This window comes from Hipposideros armiger, unplaced genomic scaffold, assembly GCF_001890085.2.
Source record: "Hipposideros armiger isolate ML-2016 unplaced genomic scaffold, ASM189008v1 scaffold_87, whole genome shotgun sequence".
Taxonomy (NCBI): Eukaryota; Metazoa; Chordata; class Mammalia; order Chiroptera; family Hipposideridae; genus Hipposideros; species Hipposideros armiger.
The window spans coordinates 3943490-3961750 of record NW_017731437.1 but is presented as its reverse complement, the minus strand read 5'-3'; the positions used below and the strand labels follow the sequence as shown (position 1 = coordinate 3961750).

Here is an 18261-nt window from a genome sequence, read left to right as displayed (position 1 = left end):
TGCATTGTGCATTGTGTCGCGCGGGAGGCGGGGGAGGGGAGGGCTCCAGCCTGGGCCGTGGGGGTGGGGCGGGTCGGGGTCTGCCGAAGGGGCGGGGCCCGGCTGACATCGCCGCGGGGGTCCCAGCGAAAGCGGTGGGGGACGCTGAGTGCTGCAGGGACAAGTTGGCGGCGGGGGAGGGGGCCAAGGCGAGGACACAGGGCGGACGGCCCCCCTCGCCAGCCCCGTAGACTGACAGCGGCCGGACCGCCCTCCCCACGACGTCACTTCCGGCCTCGGTCCCCCCCCCTCTCCCCCCCGCGCTGGGTCTCTAGAGTCGCCTCGGACTCCGCCCCCTGGCGATTGGAACGCGGGTCACGTAGCAACGCGGGGGAGAAAGGGAGAGGGGCGTGGCCCGGAGCTTGCCCAATCATCGCTTGGGGAAGCAGGCCCTGTCCGCTCGGCTTTAGCAACGTCGTTAGCAACACGTGGGGCGGGAGGAAGCGCTGGGCGGGAGCGGAGGAGGGAGCCGAGAGCTGGAGGGGGGCGGGGAGCAAGCGAGCGCGCGGGAGGGGGGAGGAGAACTGACGTCAGCGGGAGAGTATTATGGTCTGTCGTGCGCTGGCTGCTGCTTTTCTGCTCCTGGAAGCGGCCAAGGGGGGAAGCGGCGAGTCAACATGGAGCTTTCAGCGGTGGGGGAGCGGGTGTTCGCGGCCGAAGCCCTCCTGAAACGGCGCATACGGAAAGTAGGTGCCCCCGGGCCTCGGGCCGAGGCCTGCCGAGCCCTCCCCTCCCGGCCTGGGTTCCCTCCCCCTACTGCAGCTTCCCTTCCCCCAGGTCCCAGCAGCGGCCGCGGCCGTGGCGGCGGCGGCGGCTCTGAGCCCAAACGCGTTCCTTAGACTTGCAGCGATGCACAGATTGCATGGGTGGGGGGCGGGGTGGGGGGAATGGATGCCGGTGCATGCACTTTGTGCAGCGTTTCGTGCAGGGTGTGATGCAGTGGGCGCGTGCCTTTCGCAATGGGATTTCTCGCATTCATTTGGTGCATGCATTTTTTTGCATGTATTTCTTGTGTCCTCGTCATGCGTTTCCCTCCGTGCACACACACATTTCCCCCTTTGCATCTGCAGGGACGTATGGAATACCTCGTGAAATGGAAGGGCTGGTCGCAGAAGTAAGTAGGTTACATGCAATTCTCAACCTAGACTGTTATTCCGGAGGGTTCTTTCTTCCTCTTTTCCCCCCTTACGTTGAAATACAATACAATGCAACAAGAAAAGTTACAGACGTGTACACACACACACACACACACACACACACACACGCTGCTCTTTTCCTGCTCCTGGGACTGACTCCCACTTCTTCCTGATTCCCTCTAGGTACAGCACCTGGGAACCTGAAGAAAACATCCTGGATGCTCGCCTGCTCGCAGCCTTTGAGGAAAGGTACAGGCCCATCCAAGCCTCAGCTCCTCACTTAGGAACACGGAGGATGGCTTCTCTCCAGCCTGGACTGGAGTCCCATCAGGTTCTTGACTCACACCCCCTTTTCCCTCCCTCCTTTCTCTAGGGAACGAGAGATGGAGCTCTATGGCCCCAAAAAGCGAGGTCCCAAGCCCAAAACCTTCCTCCTCAAGGTAGGATGGCATTGTCCAATGGTGGCAGCAATGTTGTTGTATCAGTTTGTGGGAAGGGGGCCCTGAGGGCTTGTGAACCAATAGGGTGTCCACACACTTTGCCTATTTATAATCTAGGAGGGGGCCCCCAGACAGGCTATCACCAGGTCAGTGGCAGTGGCCAAGGGGTGTCTTGGGGGAGGCTTAACCCCTCTAGAATTTCTGCCCACCCCCAGCCATCACAAACAGACATATAATCAAATACAAGAAGTGTGCTTGCTGCAAATGGCTGCTTCCAGGCAAACCCTTCCTCTCCCTCTTCACCCAGACTGCTACCCCTAAGCCCCACCCCCAGCCATATAGAAATTCTGAGGCATCAGAAGGTGAAGCTGGGAGGCCAGGGCTGCAAGAGGGGTCCTGGGGAGGGGGATGGGCAGGGCCCTGCTCCACTGTTGATGTCCCCTTCTCTCCTGCAGGCCCAGGCCAAAGCAAAGGCGAAAACTTACGAGTTCCGAAGTGACTCTGCCCGTGGCATCCGGATCCCTTACCCCGGCCGCTCACCTCAGGACCTGGCATCTACTTCCCGGGCCCGTGAGGGCCTTCGGAACATGGGTCTGTCCCCACCTGGGAGCAGCAGCAGCACCAGCAGCACCTGCAGAGTGGAGCCCCCTCGGGACCGAGACAGGGACCGGGAGCGAGAACGGGGTGCCAGCCGCGTGGATGACAAGCCTAGCTCGCCAGGCGACAGCTCCAAGAAACGAGGCCCCAAGCCCCGGAAGGAGCTCGTAGACCCCTCGCAGAGGCCCTTGGGAGAACCCAGTGATGGCCTGGGAGATTACCTCAAGAACAGGAAGCTGGAGGACACCTCTTCCGGAGCAGGAAAGTTCCCAGCAGGCCACAGCGTGATCCAGCTGGCCAGAAGGCAGGACTCGGACCTGGCCCAGTGTGGTGTAGCCAGCCCCAGCCCAGCTGAGGCCACAAGCAAGCTCGCTGTGGACACCTTTCCCGCCAGGGTCATAAAGCACAGGGCTGCTTTCCTGGAGGCCAAAGGCCAGAGTGCTTTGGACTCTGGTGGTCCCCGGGTCCGGCATGGGTCAGGCACCCCCGGCTCTGTGGGAGGCTTGTATCGGGACATGGGGGCTCAGGGGGGAAGGCCCTCCCTCATCGCCAGGATCCCAGTGGCCAGAATCCTGGGAGACCCAGAGGAAGAGTCCTGGAGTCCTTCTCTGACCAACCTGGAGAAGGTGGTGGTCACCGATGTGACCTCAAACTTTTTGACCGTCACCATTAAGGAAAGTAACACGGACCAAGGCTTTTTTAAAGAGAAAAGATGAATTGTTGGGTGGGTGAGGACAAGAGAGCAGGAGAGAGAGTGAGAGCAAAAACTTGGCATAATGCTTTTTATTTTGGGATGGGAGGCAGCCTTCTGGCTGGTCCCCTCCCTAACCACACATCCCACCCCTTCATACCCCCTTTCTCCCCCTCAGTTTTTGTTGGAAGATTATCTCTAGAGTTATATTTTCTATTAGATGTAAATATCTTATTTAAGAAAAAATATCTAAATATATATATTTCAACTCTTGAAGTTGTTTTATTTAACAAGGAGAGAGACAGACTCAGTGTGGTTTAGTTGGAGCAGAGAGGCTGAATTGGGGCAGGAGGGGCCCCTCAGCCACCCAGGGACTAGGGAGGTTGGGGACCTGGGTACCGGGCCTCAGATAGTGTCTGGAGGGACTCAGCCGGCCCACCTCACCCCGCCTCCCTTTGCCCACAGCCCCACGGCGGACCCGTGGAACCAAGGCAGGACCCGGGTTTTTTCTCTCTTCCCATTGGCCGGCCAGGCCAGCAAAAGGTTGGCTCCCCAATCAGAAAAAAAGGGGGTGGGGTCAGTCTGTTTTTCTTTAGCCTCAAATTATTTTTTTTTTTTAAGATTAATAAGTCTGTTAGGGGAAAAAAGTATTAACTTGAATCACTTTTTTGTGTGTGATGGAGGTAAAAAGTCGCGGGTGGGTGGGGAGCAGCAGATTCCCCCCCCCAGGACCACACCAGGAAATGCACTTTACCGGAGATGTTGCGTGTGATACACGCAGATCAGAGCGTGGGTGCCATGTGGATAGAACCTCCCAGCTCCCTCGGTTCCTTTCCTTACTCCACCGAAAGAAAAGAGATGCAGCGAATCTGTTTACATTCCCGAAATGCCAGGATAAATTGGGAGGATTGCATGTCGGTGCCCAGAGTTGGAGGCAGTTGTTTTACAAGAGAAGCGTTTGGGGGTGGACCTTTCCTTTCGCGTCCTCTGTCCTCGCCAGGAGACAAGACGGGGGCCCCCACCTCCCGGGAAGAGTTCGCCTCGCCTCCCCCCACCCCGCGCTCGGATGGACGCACGGCCGGACAGGCCCACCCTGCGGACCCACGGAGGGAGGCGCGGCGGCGGGCGCGGCCGGGAGCAGGGACTTCGCACCCAGGCCCCGGCGGCGGCCCGGCCGCGAGCGAGGCGGAGGGTGCGGGCCCCGGGCTGGGAGCCGCTCGGGCAGGACCCGGGAAGGAGGGCGGCGAGGTTTCCATCCAGGAACGCGCACCAGAACTTCTGCGTTTTCCTCCCCCCGCTTCTTAAAAGCAAAAGCTATAATTTATAGGCCTTTTCGATTCGCGGCGTGCTCGCTACGTGAACTCGACATTCAGGCTCCGCCAGAGCGGGAGGGAGGGGCCGGAGCGGGAGGCGCGCCGGCCGCCGCGGAGGAGGCCGTGCGCGGCGGCCGGTCCCGGGACGCCCCCAGCCCGGCCGGCCCGTGACCGCGCTGCGCGCCGAGGACGCAGGGCTCGCCCCCCTTTTTTTTGGCTCAAAAGCACAAATCTGCCATGCCCCCCCCCGCCCCCCCACCTTCGAGGACTGATCCTGTGGCCTCCCCGCCCGCCCCGGTCCTTAAAGGGCCAGCGGAGAGGCCACCGATGGCTCGTCGAGGGAGGGGCGTGGGGGCCCCGCGAGCGGGAGGAAGCACAGACTCCGGGCGAGCGAGGCCGGGAGCCGGGTCTGGACAAGGAGGGAACCCCAGCCTCGTCGTCCTCGCCCCCCTGTGTTCCCACCTCCCGCTGCTCAGCCTCTCTCCGCCAGACTTCCTTGCCTTTAAAGAGAGGGGGTGAAAAAAGGAGGAAAACGCTGTCCTACATGGTTTTGTTTGTTTTTGAAGATTAAATTGCGCCTATAAAGAGAAGCCCCCCGGAACGGGGATTTTTATCTGCTCACCTTTGTAAAAGTGGTATTTTAGAGTTTGTATAAAGAAGCGCCGTTGACTCCCTGTATCTATTTAAACGTCGACGCTATTTTCAGATGGAAAGTCATTGACGGGAACTGCCTGTTACCGAGTGGACGGCGACGCGGGGACACGGGTCCTCCTCGCCTTCCCCCCTCCAGGCTGACTTCGCCTCTTGCCTCCGACCTCCCTCCGGCCGGCCTGGCTCTGCCCTCACAGCCCCTCCGTCCTGCCGTCTGTCCGCGGCCGTGCGTGTGTCTCCTTCACTCGCTCTTGCGACGCCGACCCGGGGGGCGGGGGCGTCCGGCTGGGGGTCTGCCGCCGCGCGGGTGCGTGCGTGTTGGGTTTATTTAATGCTGAGATTTGTACACATCTTGACTCGATCTCCGCCCCAGCTCAAGAGCGAGGCTTCGGTACCTGTCTTCTGCGGTCGTGAGTGTCTGTATCCAATACCGCTTTTTACGTGTTTAAATATATACTTTGTAAATAGAGACTTGTCTCGGCTTTATTCCTTCTTTTTGTTTTTCTCCCCCTCCCCTCTCACTTCCCACCCGTCCCCCACTCTCGGCCCCATCAGCCCGGCAGGATCGCACCCCCAAAGGCCCTTCCCCAACTGGGGATAACGCCACTAAGGGGAGAGAGAGGTGAGCTTGGGAGGGAGCGGGGTCTGTCCCTTCTCACCTCCTTGGGGGCAGGTCTTCGCTTTCCTCACCTACCGACCTGACTTCTCTGGGACCGGGCAGAACTCGGGGACCCCGGGAACATGGGCAGAACCTTTGGGTTTCCCTTTTTTTCTGGCGTGTCTCCCCCAGCGCGCCTCACCCCCAGGCCCGACGTCGCCGGTGCCCTAGGTCTCGGAGCCTCTCAGCCGTGTTCCCCGGGTGTTCCGGCCTGCTCCCACTACTGTCGTGGGACCTGCACCCCAGACCCACCCAGCCTTGCCCGTGCTCCCCGAAATGCAGCGCCTCGCGCCTATTGATTGAAGAATTGAATTCGCGGGTATTGCTAGGCAACTGGCTGCTTGGAGCCGGCGCAGAGCGAGCTGATGTGATTAGTGAACCCGGAGCTGCCGCGGCGCAGCCCCGCGGCCCCCGCCAGCCCCCGCAGCCTCTCAGTCCCAGGTCTTCTGGGGGTGGGGTGGGGGGCCGAACCTCCAACGCTGGGCGAGGCACGGTCCGGGGAGGAACAGCGCGCGGGGTGGAGGTGGAGGGCTCTGGGCCCTTCCTGGCCCAAGGCTTTGCAGCAGTGGGGGCGGGGTCGTGAGGCCAGCACAGGAGAGCCGCCCCCGGGACCCCCAAAGAGGCCATCGCACCGAACCTAATTCCCGTGTCCCCCCTAGACGTCGCCCCGCGGAGAAGCCGGGATCTAGGCGCGCCGGCAGGGCCCGAGGGAGGGGCCGGGCACGCGTTCTCCCGCGCGTCGCCTGCCCTGGGCCAGCAAGTCGCGACCCCGCCCTTGGCAGAGCTCCTCCAGCCTCCTCCCCGCGGTTCTGCGACCTGCGTGGGAGGACCCAGGGGGGGGGGAGCGGCCCGGCTTCGGGTCACCGAGTGTTGAGCGCCCTACGGACGTGAGGGGCCTGCGTGGGCTGCCCCCAAAATCAGAGGGCGGAAGTGGAGTGGGGCGGCCGGGTGAGGGTCGCAGACGGCGGTCAAGCCTTCAGGCCAGGCCCCTGCTGTTCGGCCGGGACCTTCTCCCGGGTCGTCCTCCTGCGTGTTCGCGGTTAGGGAGAGGGACGGGCGCCGACTCTGCCCCCTTTCCCGGGTTGGCGGGCCACCATCCACGTGGGGTTTGACCAGGAGCTGCTTCTGCGGGTTTCCGTTCCCTGGGCAGATTCTCCGGGGAAGCGACCAGGTGTGGAGGCCCGGGCCGCGGTGCCGCCTCCCGCCCGGGCGGGTCCCCTGCATCCCGAGGGCAGGGCCGGCTGGTGCGGCCGCCGCCGGCGTGGAGCCTGTCGCAGCACACACACTGGTTGAACTGGAATGTTTCAACCTCTCCCGAGAGCGTCGGGTCGGGTCCCTTTCACTGCTCCTTTGATGCTCACGACGCACGGGTCCTAGCTGAGGCCCTGGGCGTGCGCCGCAGACCCGACGGCTGACAGCCCTGCCTCAGTGCTTTGGGGGCCTGTGCGCTTTCTTCTTACCGAAAAGTCCTCCAGACCCGGCTGGAATCCGAGACCCGCCCGCTCAGGGCTTGTCGGGGCTCCACGGCGGGCGTCCAGCCTCGGGGGCCTGGACACGGGGGAAGAGGCTGTGGGCTGGGGCCAGGGCTTTCCTCCGGACTTCGGAAACGGCGGCTGCTGTGGGCCGCTTGGACCGGTCGGGGTGCGGATCATGCAATTCGGTTCCTGCGGGCAGCTCAGAGCCCCAGGTGGGGAACTTCCCCCGCGCGTCCGAAGCGCCGGCGGCCAGCACTTGGCGGGGCGCGCGCGCCCTCTAGAGGCGCTGGCCTCAGCCCCTCTCCCCGTGGCCCATCCCCTCCCGGGGCGGCTGGTGCCTTTCTGGGTCCCGAAAGGAGCAGGGAACGCTCCCTCTCCCCTACCCAACAGCACGCTAGAGTGGGCACCGTGGGTGCCCCCTTTGCGCCCTCTCTATGGCCAGACCCTCAAGCCGCAAAGGTGGAGGGGAGGGAGGCGGTGTCCAGCCAGCCGGGTCCGCGTCTGGGAGCCTGGATGCACCGGTCATGCCAGACGCCTTCAGAATGGACCCGGCAGCTCGGGGCTCCGGCCGAGTCTGGCCCCTTGGCAGGCCAGCCTATTCTTCTGGGAAGGAGGTGGATTAAGCAATCAGATCAGCTGCGCAGAAAACTAACAAATGCTGGTGTGGACCAGGACCCGCGCCCGTTTGGCCCAGGCTCTGTAGAAATGACTCCCACGAAAGCCAGGATCGCCATCGGGTGGTAGCGCCTGCTCCAGCTCCGCCAGCCTGCTCCTCCCTGGCCATCCTCAACCCCTTCCTGTAATTCTCAAAAGGCACGGGACAGCGCAGCTAGGGTTGTCCCAGCCCACCTTCCCCAAAACAAAACAGCTTCAGCCTCTAAGACCCAACAAAGGAAAACATGCCAGCAGTCTTCCGGTAAGTCCCGGTAAGCATCTGATTTCAAATCCACAGGCTTTTCCTGGAGTCAGGTACAGCTGGGGTTGCATTTCTAGCCGCAGTGGAAACTTGCTCCCGAGCTACAACAGTCAGGCCTTCGCCCCAACTAGCCTTCCAACCAGTGGCGGCCAACACCAGGCCCAAGCTTCTCTCTTCACTTCAAAGGGAGCTTGATTCTCTCGGGAGGATGACATTTATGAATAAATTCATGCTGAGGGTGACACCAACCCTAAAGGACCAGGGAGGTTATTTAGGAAGCAATCATCTCTTTATCATGAGCCCTGGGTTAGGAGTTACAGTAGCCCCGATCACTCCAAGCTTCGTGTGCTTGTAGCAACTCCCCTGCAGTCTTCCATCTCTGTTCTTTTATTAAAGTGTTACCATGTGGGGGATTCAAGGGGTTGGGTAGCTTTCCAACAGTTTGGATACTGGGGGTGGGGGTGGGGAGAAGAGGATTTTAGGGTTGTTTTAACCTCAAGTATGTCTTTGGGAGATGTCTCAAAGTGAGTTTACAATGTAGTACAGTCCCTGGATGCCAGTATCAACGATTCACGCCTCCCCCCGTCCCCCCACCTTGTGACAACCAGAACTGTCTCTAGGCATTGCCAAGTCGCCCTCTTTGTGAACCGCTGGCATAGGGACTCACTTCTATAATCAATCCCACCCCTTTGCTTAGAAAAAAAATCCTTCCGCCTCCCATGAAAGTGGCTAAACCTTTCCCAAAGCCTTTGATTTTTTTCCTCCTCAGATTCAGTCCGATTCCATCCATGTCCGGAGAAGTACTTGCCTCAAGAAAATGAAAGAGAAGAGAGCTGTTTCCAGGCACCACTCACAACGTACGCCAGGCTGACAAGTTAAAAAAATATTTATTGATATACTAAAAGTTAACAAACGGACAAAAATCGGACACATTTGCTAATGTCTTTCCCCTGCCAAATAAATTAACATCAGTCTAAAAAAAAAAATCTGCAACCTATTGCTAGTGTTAGTTTTCCAAAAATACTAGAAAATGCACAGAAGTTTTAGGTGCATGTGAGCAAAACTCTGGGCATCTAGGCACTACATGTCCCCTCGACCTACCCTCTCCCCCCAAGCACAGTGGGCTTCCTGGGGGGAGCACATCCTTTAACTGGTCCTGATTGAAAATGGGGGCTGGGCTGCTGTCCTGTTTCAACAAAGATCTTAAGTTGCCCAGGGTAATAACATATCCACTTTTGTTCTCTTTTAAGAAAACAAACAAACAGCCAGTTTAAAGCAATTAGAAGTGGCATACATGAATGATTTGGCTTTTTATAAAAAAATTAAAAAACACAGATCATGCCAGTGATTGGCACCGGTCCAAAGCTCTGGTCCTTTCCCCAATTTTTTTTCCTAATGAAACCTCTAGGCCCAGAGCCCTTAGTCAGGCCAGAACTTTGAGTGTACCAAATTTACAAAGGAACACTCTTTTTGGTACCAAAAGATACATAGAAATATGGCAAACCCTTTAAAGGGGACAGACTAGCCATTTCTTCCTACCCATTACAGAAGCAAACAGAAAGACGCGATAGGATTAAAATACCCATTCAACATACACCGGGATGCATTCCACGCAGTCACGTAGGTTGGAACCCCTGCAAAACGAACCAACAAGGAATCTCGTTGGATGTGTGACTGATGGTTAGACACACGTGCACACACACACATAGCAGCAAATAAAAAAGTACTAATTTTATTTATTGGTAAACATGACCAACTCTGAGCACCTGGTCCAACTCCAGCGAAGGCTGTCACACCTGCACACGCGCCCACATAAACACAAACTGCTTGGCGTCACAAACAAGAAAAACACAACACAGCCAGAAGTGGCTGGAGTAAGGTGTTTGCAGATTCAAACTTTGGGATTGAAATAGCTGGTAAACAGAAAGGCACCAAGTCGGGGTTGGAGACCTGGCTGCTGGGGGTGTCAGGTCAGCCCACAGCTCCTGGATGCCCAGGGTTGCCCCATGGGCTTTGCAGGGGAGCTGCTCTTGGTCTGGCTCTGCAGCCTCTTAAGGCAGCACGGTGCCAGCAGGAAAGAAGCCGCAAAGCCTGGAGGCCGTCAGCTCCCCTTGGGGGGGGGCAGCCTAGGGGGGCCCCTTTATAGTCATACCCAGGGGGCACCTGGGTGTCTGGGGACAGGGGAGGCTGGAGCCATGGCCCAGTCTGCTGGGATCCTTCTTTCAGGCTGTGCAGTGAGCTGGAGTCGCTCCCTGCTGAGACAGAGGAGGGGCAAGTCTCCCTCCAGTGCCCACTTTCCAGTTTCCGCCTGGTTGTCTGGGACTCCAAGCCCTCAAGTCTGCCAAGGTGGGCACCACTCCTGCTGCATCTGGATGTCCCTCAGAGGTCCTGGACATGAGCTGTCCCCAAAGGCACACTGCTGAAATTGTTTTGGCTACACAAAAGCCATGTCGTCCTATTTGGCATGGAGGGTGAGGGACTGCGGAGACGGGGGCTCTAGCAGGCCCCTCCAGCAGGAACCAGAGTCCACTGCGTAAGTCTGGGCTGTCCCCTGCACTCAAGGCTTTGGGGATTAAGGAAGAACCCCACATCTACTGGTTGACTTTAACCAATAACTGAAACCAGAAAGGGAGCCCCCCAAACCCCTTTTTTCTTTTTGGCATCACAAAGACCTATGACCCCATGCACTGACCCACCTCTCTGTTAACAGTTCTGACGCTGGTCAGGAGCCATTCAGGCAGCTAGCTCCTAATTCGGCCACCTGAGGGGGGCAGTTGGGTTGGCAGATGCAGCCTTTCTGGGGGCCCTCTGCCAGGAGGGCCACTCCAATTTTGTCCCATTTCCCAAGTGGTACAGGGCTATAGCTCCTCAGCTGAGAACATGGAACTCCCAAAGGTGGGAGGATTGTCAGGGAAAGGTGGTGCCGTTTCCATGGATGGGAACTACGGCCAAGCCCCTACACAACAGCAGGCAGCCTGCAGGACGTGGGGGACCCACGTCCAGCAACTGCCCTCACTCCTTCCTTCCTCAGGCGCTGGGGACAGTCTGTGGGGCCAGAGACAGGACTGAGGGAGTCCTCGCACAGGCCAGCAGAAAAGGAGGGCAGCTAGAGTGACACCCTTCTCCTGCTCCCCAAAACTCTGAGGCTCTTCAGGTGCAACAGTGCTAGGACTTGCCCCTCCCAGCCCAACAATGGGGGCTGCAGTTATTACTCTCGCCTACCCCCCAGTACACTTTCTCTTGCCACCACTGGGCAGGAACAGCCAAGCCGCATCAGAATCTCCCTCCTCTAACACCTGTGTCCCAGGGAAATCGGGAAGAAAACCGACCACCGTCATCACAGGCAGTTCAGTTTGGCTCCAGCTGCAGGTGGCGGCCCAGACTTCCTGAGGCCAACAGGAAGCGAAGTGAAGGCCCAGAGGTAGGAACAGGGCCAGGCCAGGCCCTGGCAAGGCATCAAGGGAGCGCCCTGGCCCGATGTCACAGCAAGGCCGGGGTCCAGGAGGCCTTCCACGCCTGCTCTCGAAGGAGGCCATGCAGCCCCTGCAGAGGATCTGGGGTGGGGGTCACTTATTGGAAGAAAACCAGAGGCCAGAGAAGGGCAGGGGAGGCCCCGGCAGCGGCGGCTGCGGAGTCAGTAATGCCTTAGACTGAAGAAGCCCACACTGGTGGGGGACTCCTTCACCGTGACCGTGATGAGGTTGGCGGTGACATCGGTGACAAAGACATGCTCGATGAGGCTGCGGGGGGGCTTCCAGTCCTGGCTGGTCTGCACCGACACCGACAGGTTCTGCTCAGCGCTGGGGGGCGAGGCTGAGTCGGGGTCTGAGTCGGAGCTGCTGTTCTCCTCACCGGTGCTCATCTCTGATAGCATGGCCACCTTGCGCCCGTCTCCCGGGGCCCCAGGGCCCAGCTCCTGCCCTCCGAGGGCTGCACTGCCCTTGACACAGTCCCTCTTGCCTGGAGGGCTGGGCAGAGCTGCTGCCCTGGAGGCCAGCTTCTCACTCTTGCTGGTGTCGGTCAGCATGCCAGGCCCGCTGCCCCCGGTGGGGCCAGCCCCACCGCCTTTCCCAGTGCCTGGCGTGGTGGCAGGGACACTCTTGGTGGCAGTGGCATGGCGGGAGACCATGCCCATCCCAGGTGTGCCATTCTTGACACTCTGTAAGTCCAAGACCTGGAGACTCAGCTCCTGGGTGGGTATAGGCTGGGGGCCCAGGCAACTGGCGGGGACCCTGCTGCTGCTGTGGACGTGTGTGGGGCCCCCTGCGTTCCCCACTTTCTGCTCCACACCGCCACTGCTGGGGGCCTTTGGGACTTTGCTTCCTGGAGGGCTTAACCCCAGCTCCCCCTTCTGCGTCCTCACCTTGAGGTCCAGCCCGAGGCTGCACTTGCTGGCGGCCTGGGCCTTGAGCGCCAGTCGGCTGGCGGCCTGGGCCTGGCTCTGGCTCATTCTGTTCATATAGTGCACAATGGAGCTCTGCCAGCTGATGCCGCCGCGGCTGGGGCTGCCGGCCATCCCCTTCATCAGGCTGGCCAGGTTCTCTGGCGTGGCCATGGCGCTGGGGCCACCGCAGGCCTCCTTGGCGTGGGCCTTCAGGGCAGCCAGGCCAGCCACAGGGGCACTGAGCGGAGGGGGCAGCTTGCTGGCCGGCGCCCCCAGGTCCTTCCGGGCGGTCTTCAGCACCCTGGCCAGGCTCACGGGTCTCCGGGCTGCCTTCTGCTCCGGGGGCAGGGGCTTGCGGCCCCGCTTTTTCCGGATGGGGTCCTTCAGTTCTGGCTTGGCCACCAGGATCTGCGCCTTCTTCTGAGGCACCGGATGGGTCTCGCGGCCCCGGGGACCCCTCTTGGCATCTAAGTCACTGTCGTCCTCTTCATCTGAGGACGAGGACGAGGACGAGGATGACGTGGAGGAGCTGCTGGATTTGCATTTGGAGGGGGTATCAGGTTCCTGCAAAGACAAAGGGAAGGGGTCACCATTTCTACAGTCTGGTTCCCAGGGTCCAGTGTCGGAAGTCTTGAAGCCAGCACTTCCTGTGGCTTCCAGGCTAGAGGCGGCCAGAAGGGAGCGATTTCTCACTGCCTTGTCCCAGAAAGGACGCATGAGGGCCTAACGAGGTTCTATGACATGCAGTTAAAAGTAGAAAAGAAAAAACAAACAGGTGGTTCATAAAACAAACACACTGTAGCTGCTGGGTGCTATTAGCTTTCAAGGGGGATGCAAGCTTAGCGCCAGCTCCTAGCAGACAATTCCAAACGGGAAGTTCAGAGCAGCACAACCCGCGCGTCTCCTAAGGTTACGTGTCAAAAGCAGCAGTGTGCACAAGAGCTTTGGAATCTAAAGTGGGCATCTTGCTTCAATCTCCTCGTTTCCAAATGTGACCCCTTCAGAACCTCCCAGGACACAGGAAAAAACCCCACTGTCCTCCTGTCTCCTGGGTGTCACCCCAAATACGAAGTACACCTTCTGTTTCTCATGGCCTCATGTTTCCCAATGGGTCAGCATTTTAAAAGGTACACTTCCAGGGAGACAGAGCCAACAGTCGCACCCGTGCCACAAAGCTCGCCTGAGTGAACTGGAGATAACAGAATCAAACCTGGGGTCTCAAGGTCTCCTTACCTGGCTGGTTCCCCAACTCATCACCCCAGCTGATGAGAGCCTGAGCTGTAGGGTTGGCCAGTGCAGCCAGTCAATGCAAACACCCCACGTTCTCCTGCAGTCAGTGGGACTTCTGCAGCCCCCACTATCTTGTTCAAAAAGAAGCTCTCAAAATGAGGCTGGTGCAAACTAACCAATGAGACCGAAGGCAGGAATCCCAGAGCCTCCTGGAAGGGTGGTTTTAGGTAAGTGACCATGCTTTTGGCCACAGCATGTGGCATCAGGCCCCTTAGAAAGGTGCCAGGCACACCCGAGACTGGCGACCTCATATCCCATCTTGCCTCTGAACTACTGGAGGAGGCAGGGCACTGCCAGAGCCCAGGTGTGTGTGTGTGTCTGTGGGCTGCCCATGCAGCTGCGTCTACCGGACAAACCTATGAGCACCTACTGTGTGCACACTTCCTGTGCTTTTCTGTTCCCCGTAAGCCGCTGGGGGTGAGAGTAATGACCAGCAGCCAAGTTTGAGCCTGCTCTTCAGTATAAAGGAGTGCAGAAGGGACGTCAAATAGGAAACCAGCTCAGGAGGGGGTAGGCCACGGCGGGGCCCTGAAGGGGGACTCTGAGCTTGCTGCTGCCAATGGCAGAGGCTTGAGTGGCAGCAAGGAGGGAGGCAGGCCAGGGTCTCACTTCCCAAAGCCCTCAACCCTTCCACCTCCGAGACCTGCCACTCTGCCCCGAGGGCTGGAGGGTAAGCAGCCAACGCTGGGCATCAGCCACCCACCTTGAGCTTGGAGTGCCGGCTACAGGAGGACATCACCGTGTGCTTCCGTGGCCTGCCCCTGGGCCGCTTGCCTCTCTTCCGGTTCTGCACCTCCTTCTCCTGTTCCCTGAAGACAATCATCAGTCAGGGTCACAGACCTTCTCCCCGCCACGCGGAGCCCCATGGCTTCCAACACCCCAGCATTCCAGCCCAGCCCATGGTAGCTTATGATCAGTTTCACTGCAATAACATATCCTGTTAATTAACATATCCCGGGCAGAGGTCCAGACCCCCTTCTCTGGAAAATGGGTCAATAATATCTGAATATCCATTTATTTCATTTGCACTGGGAAAAGACAAGTCACAGACATTCAAGCAAAGCTAGGAAACAAACAGTCTTCCAGGTTTCTTTTCTGCCACCACTTACAATGACCCAGTGCTAATCCAGGCCACCTTCTGTGGGTAGAACGTTCAGTGGGAATTTCGGAATGTCACTAGGAGTCTTCGTGGGCACATGGCCCAACCCCCCACTTCAAATCAGAGTCCAGGGCAGGGAGGCGAGGACCACTGCCCCCAGCGCCCGCCCCCCGTTACCCACACAAAATCCCACAGGTCCAAGGAGCACAGGGGATGCGTGGGCGCCAGGCCCATTCCACTCCGGTACCCATTCCTCTCGCGTTCCTGTTTCTGAGACCTCTCTGTTCCTGCACTCTGCTCTAGATGAAGTGGCCAGGCCTCAGAGCCCACACCGCCTGCAGGACACCTTTAACCAGCCCCCGTGACTGGGGGTCATGAATCCGAGAGAGGGCCTCCAGCCCAGCCCAGACGAGGCTTGTGCTTCAGGCTACCCCCGGGGAAGAGAAGCTATCTGGAGAAGCTTCCCGGTAATTAAAACGGACAAGCATCTTACTGGTGCCTGGAAGGTGCTCTCTTAAAGAAGCCAATGAGCACAACCACACCGAGCTCACCCTCCAAAGCAGCCCCAACCTGCCTCCTAGGACAGGAGCATCTCATGGGTCTCCTCCCCCCTCCCAGTCTCCTGTACCTGAGGGCTGTTAACCTCAGACTTCTTACAAAGGCCACACCCCCACGCCAAGCAAATAACTGCCAGCTCCCAGTTTCCGGGGGGATCTTTCTGGTTTCCAGGGAAAGGTAGAGCAACCACCTTCCCAGTTTTCTCTCCCCCAGGATGTAATCCTGACCACCCGATGGCTTTAACTCCTCCGCCTTGCAGCTATTCACCAACCCCACTTCTTGTCTGTTGTACTACAACCCAAAGTGAAGGTAACAGCACGTGCTCTCTCCCGTCAGGACTCTGCCCCTAAGGCTCACAGGACCAAGTTACGAATCACCTAGCTGCCAGTGACGTTGCTGAGCAACGTTTCCAAAGGCACCGGGCCGAGCCCTGCATTCTCTCAGCCTGCCCAAAGCCCACCTTCGCTTTCCCCCCATTGTCACCACCCCTCTGAGAACACCCAAAATGGCCAGCTAGGATGAGGAAAAAGTGGACACAGCTTGAGTTACCAGAGAACAAGCTGGCCGGACTGACCCCAGCGGGGACAGCTTTTGAGCAACTAATTTCTCTGTTCCTATCAAGAGGGCAATGCCCAGCCAAGTGCCCACACCGCCCCCGCCCAGTGTGCTCTGGCACAGCACTCCTGGACTCTCGTGCCCAAATGGGGGGCTCATCCATGCCCCCCTCTCACCACCCTTTCCCCCAAGAATCTCAAGGAGGCCTTTCTCTGAACCCAAGTCTCCTACTTAAAAATAGAAACGACATCTAGAATTACAAAAGCAAATTCATAAGGAGACTGGCCAGGGGCTCCCATGGTGCTCACGCAGTACCATGGGTTTTGCAGCCCAGGGGAAAAAATGTGTTGTTCTTGGTACAGATACCCCGTAACAGGCCAAACGTTGTGTTGAGTGTTCCAGCTCCCTCTCTGGGCCTTCTCTTGCTCAATGGCACCCACATGCAGGGCCAGGTCTGCATTTTTATGGCAAACCTACCATCCTAGTTTTTATTAGTCCTGCTTGCAAACAGAAAAGGCCAAGAAGAGAAACTAGAAAATTTCACGAAGGACTCGAGAAGGTTCATTTTGGCAAATCTGACTGTCAGAAAGACCAAAGCAGCACCCAGTGACCCCTTAGGTCCAGACGCAGAACCAGCCAACAGACAGGAGGGGGGATGACCATCTGGGACCTCAAAGCTTGCTCCACCTTCACAGACAGCCATGGAGATGTCACCAGAGGCCCTGGTGACAGCCCAAGCCCAGGACCCTGCATGAATGTGTGACAGGCCACCATCCCCCCTGCACATCCTCCCCCCTCCCACGCGAGCTGTAACTTTCTCACTTCTTCTGGAAGGCCAGGAGCAGCCGTGGGTCCAGGATATTTTCCTCTGGCTCCCAGCTGTTGTGTCTGGAAAAGCAAAGTGCAGGTCGTAGTAAAACAGCAGGCAGCGGCGCGCCACTTCAGAAAGCCAATCCCTGCTGATGGCAAGGGCACTGGGTGCTGGGGCAGTTCCCCAAGGTCACCCATGCCCGCGATGAGGTCCCACTCACTCCAGGAGGCTGGAGCCCTTGAAGCCCGCACCTTATCTTTAAACCCAAAGGAAAACCGCCCCCCCCCCACCCCGCCATTAACATGCGGCCTCAGGAGGAATCGACATTCACCCTCTGAGAGAAAAACAAATCCCAACAAAATGGAAAGTGGTACAGGGAAGCCCCCAAAGCCTGGCCCGGGGCCAGCGAGGGAAAGGGAAGAGTGTCCAGGATGCAGGGAGGGGGAGGCCGAAGGGCACAGAAGCGCAGCCCAAACAGCAAGAACAATGTGGCTGGCGCCCAAGCGAGCGCGGGCCGGGGCACCGGGAGGGGAAAGCAAAGAAAGGAAAGTGAGGTCCGGGAAGAAAGGGGAAACGGGTCTGTGCGAGCGACTGTAAACAGAGCCCCCTCCGGGGATGCCAAGTCCCCTCCCTTCCATTAAAAGAAAAAAAAAATAAAGAAAAAAGAAAGCCCTACATTCATCAATAGGAAGCTCAGGTTACAGCGGGGGAAATATGGACACGAGGAGGGGGGCTCGGGTCCGCGGGGAGGGCTGAGGCGGGCGGGGGCGCATGCAACAAATGGGCGCGGGAGGAGCGCGCCGCGCAGGAGGGAGGCGGGCCGCGCGCAGGAAAGAGAGGCCCAGGGCGCCGAAAGCGGGGCGAGGCGGCGACCTGAGGGGCGTCCCAGGGGAGACCGCCCAGCCCCGCACTCCTCGGGCTTGAAAACAAAGGGCAGCCCTGCTCGGCCTGGGCGCCCCCCTCCCCGCAGAGCCGGAGGAGCCCGCGGGGACCCCGCGGAACTTCCCGCGCTGTACGCCGACGACCCCCACCCCGATGCCGCGGCCGAGGGTCCCCCCCTCCTCCCCGGGGCCGAGCGACGCCGGTAAGAAGGCAGCAGCCGCATTGTTGGGGACTCACTTGGAGGACCAGCCGCGCCACTTGACCAGGTACTCCAGCTTGCCCTGCGGGGAGAGAACGGGCGCGTGAGCCGGGGCGGGCGGGCGCGGGGCGAGCCGGGCCGGGCCGGGCCGCACGCACCTTGCGAAGACGCTTGCTCAGGATGCACTCGGCGGCGAAGACCTGCTCGCCCACGCTGCTCAGCTCCTCCATGCTGCCGCGCGCCCGCCCGCCTACCGCGGCGCCTGCCGCTCCCCGCACCTCCGCGGCCGCCGCGCACAAAGCGCCGCCCCCGCCCGCGCAGGGCCCGCCCCGCGCACGCGCACCTCCGCCACGGGGCCCTGGGCCGTGCTCCCTGGCCCGCCTCCGCCCCCCACGGGCCGCCCAATCCGGCACTGGCCAATGAGCGCGCGGGGGCGGGCCCCGGGGGGCGGGGCGCGTATTGTTCACGGAGGGCTCGGCCTCGCGCCCGGGGCCGGGGTCTGCGCCTTAGGTCCTGGGTTGAGCTGGGGCGCCGGCCGGATGTGGGGGTCCCCAGGCGCCCGGGTGG

The 18261-nt window shown here is 59.6% G+C and overlaps 2 protein-coding genes across 3 annotated transcripts; one reads left to right on the top strand and one right to left on the bottom strand.

Annotated features, from left to right (window-relative positions):
- Nucleotides 1-563: 563 nt before the first annotated feature.
- On the top strand, nucleotides 564-3174 carry CBX8 (chromobox 8). Of its 2 annotated transcripts, XM_019644224.1 has the most exons (5): nucleotides 564-725; nucleotides 1110-1153; nucleotides 1359-1424; nucleotides 1549-1615; nucleotides 2071-3174. In XM_019644224.1, exons 1-5 carry the CDS (start codon nucleotides 657-659, stop codon nucleotides 2926-2928), a joined length of 1104 nt encoding a protein of 367 aa, XP_019499769.1. In that variant the 5' UTR covers nucleotides 564-656; the 3' UTR covers nucleotides 2929-3174. The 2 variants fall into 2 exon arrangements, with proteins under 2 accessions (XP_019499769.1, XP_019499768.1); XM_019644223.1 differs by lacking the exon at nucleotides 564-725 and having other exon boundaries at nucleotides 760-1153.
- Nucleotides 3175-8846: 5672 nt separating this feature from the next.
- CBX2 (chromobox 2) lies at nucleotides 8847-17963 on the bottom strand. The gene is made up of 5 exons (XM_019644215.1): nucleotides 17853-17963; nucleotides 17733-17776; nucleotides 16625-16690; nucleotides 14294-14399; nucleotides 8847-12864 (listed from the first exon to the last, which is right to left on the bottom strand). The coding sequence occupies exons 1-5, from the start codon at nucleotides 17922-17924 to the stop codon at nucleotides 11551-11553; spliced, it is 1602 nt and encodes a 533-aa protein (XP_019499760.1). The 5' UTR covers nucleotides 17925-17963; the 3' UTR covers nucleotides 8847-11550.
- Nucleotides 17964-18261: the final 298 nt, after the last annotated feature.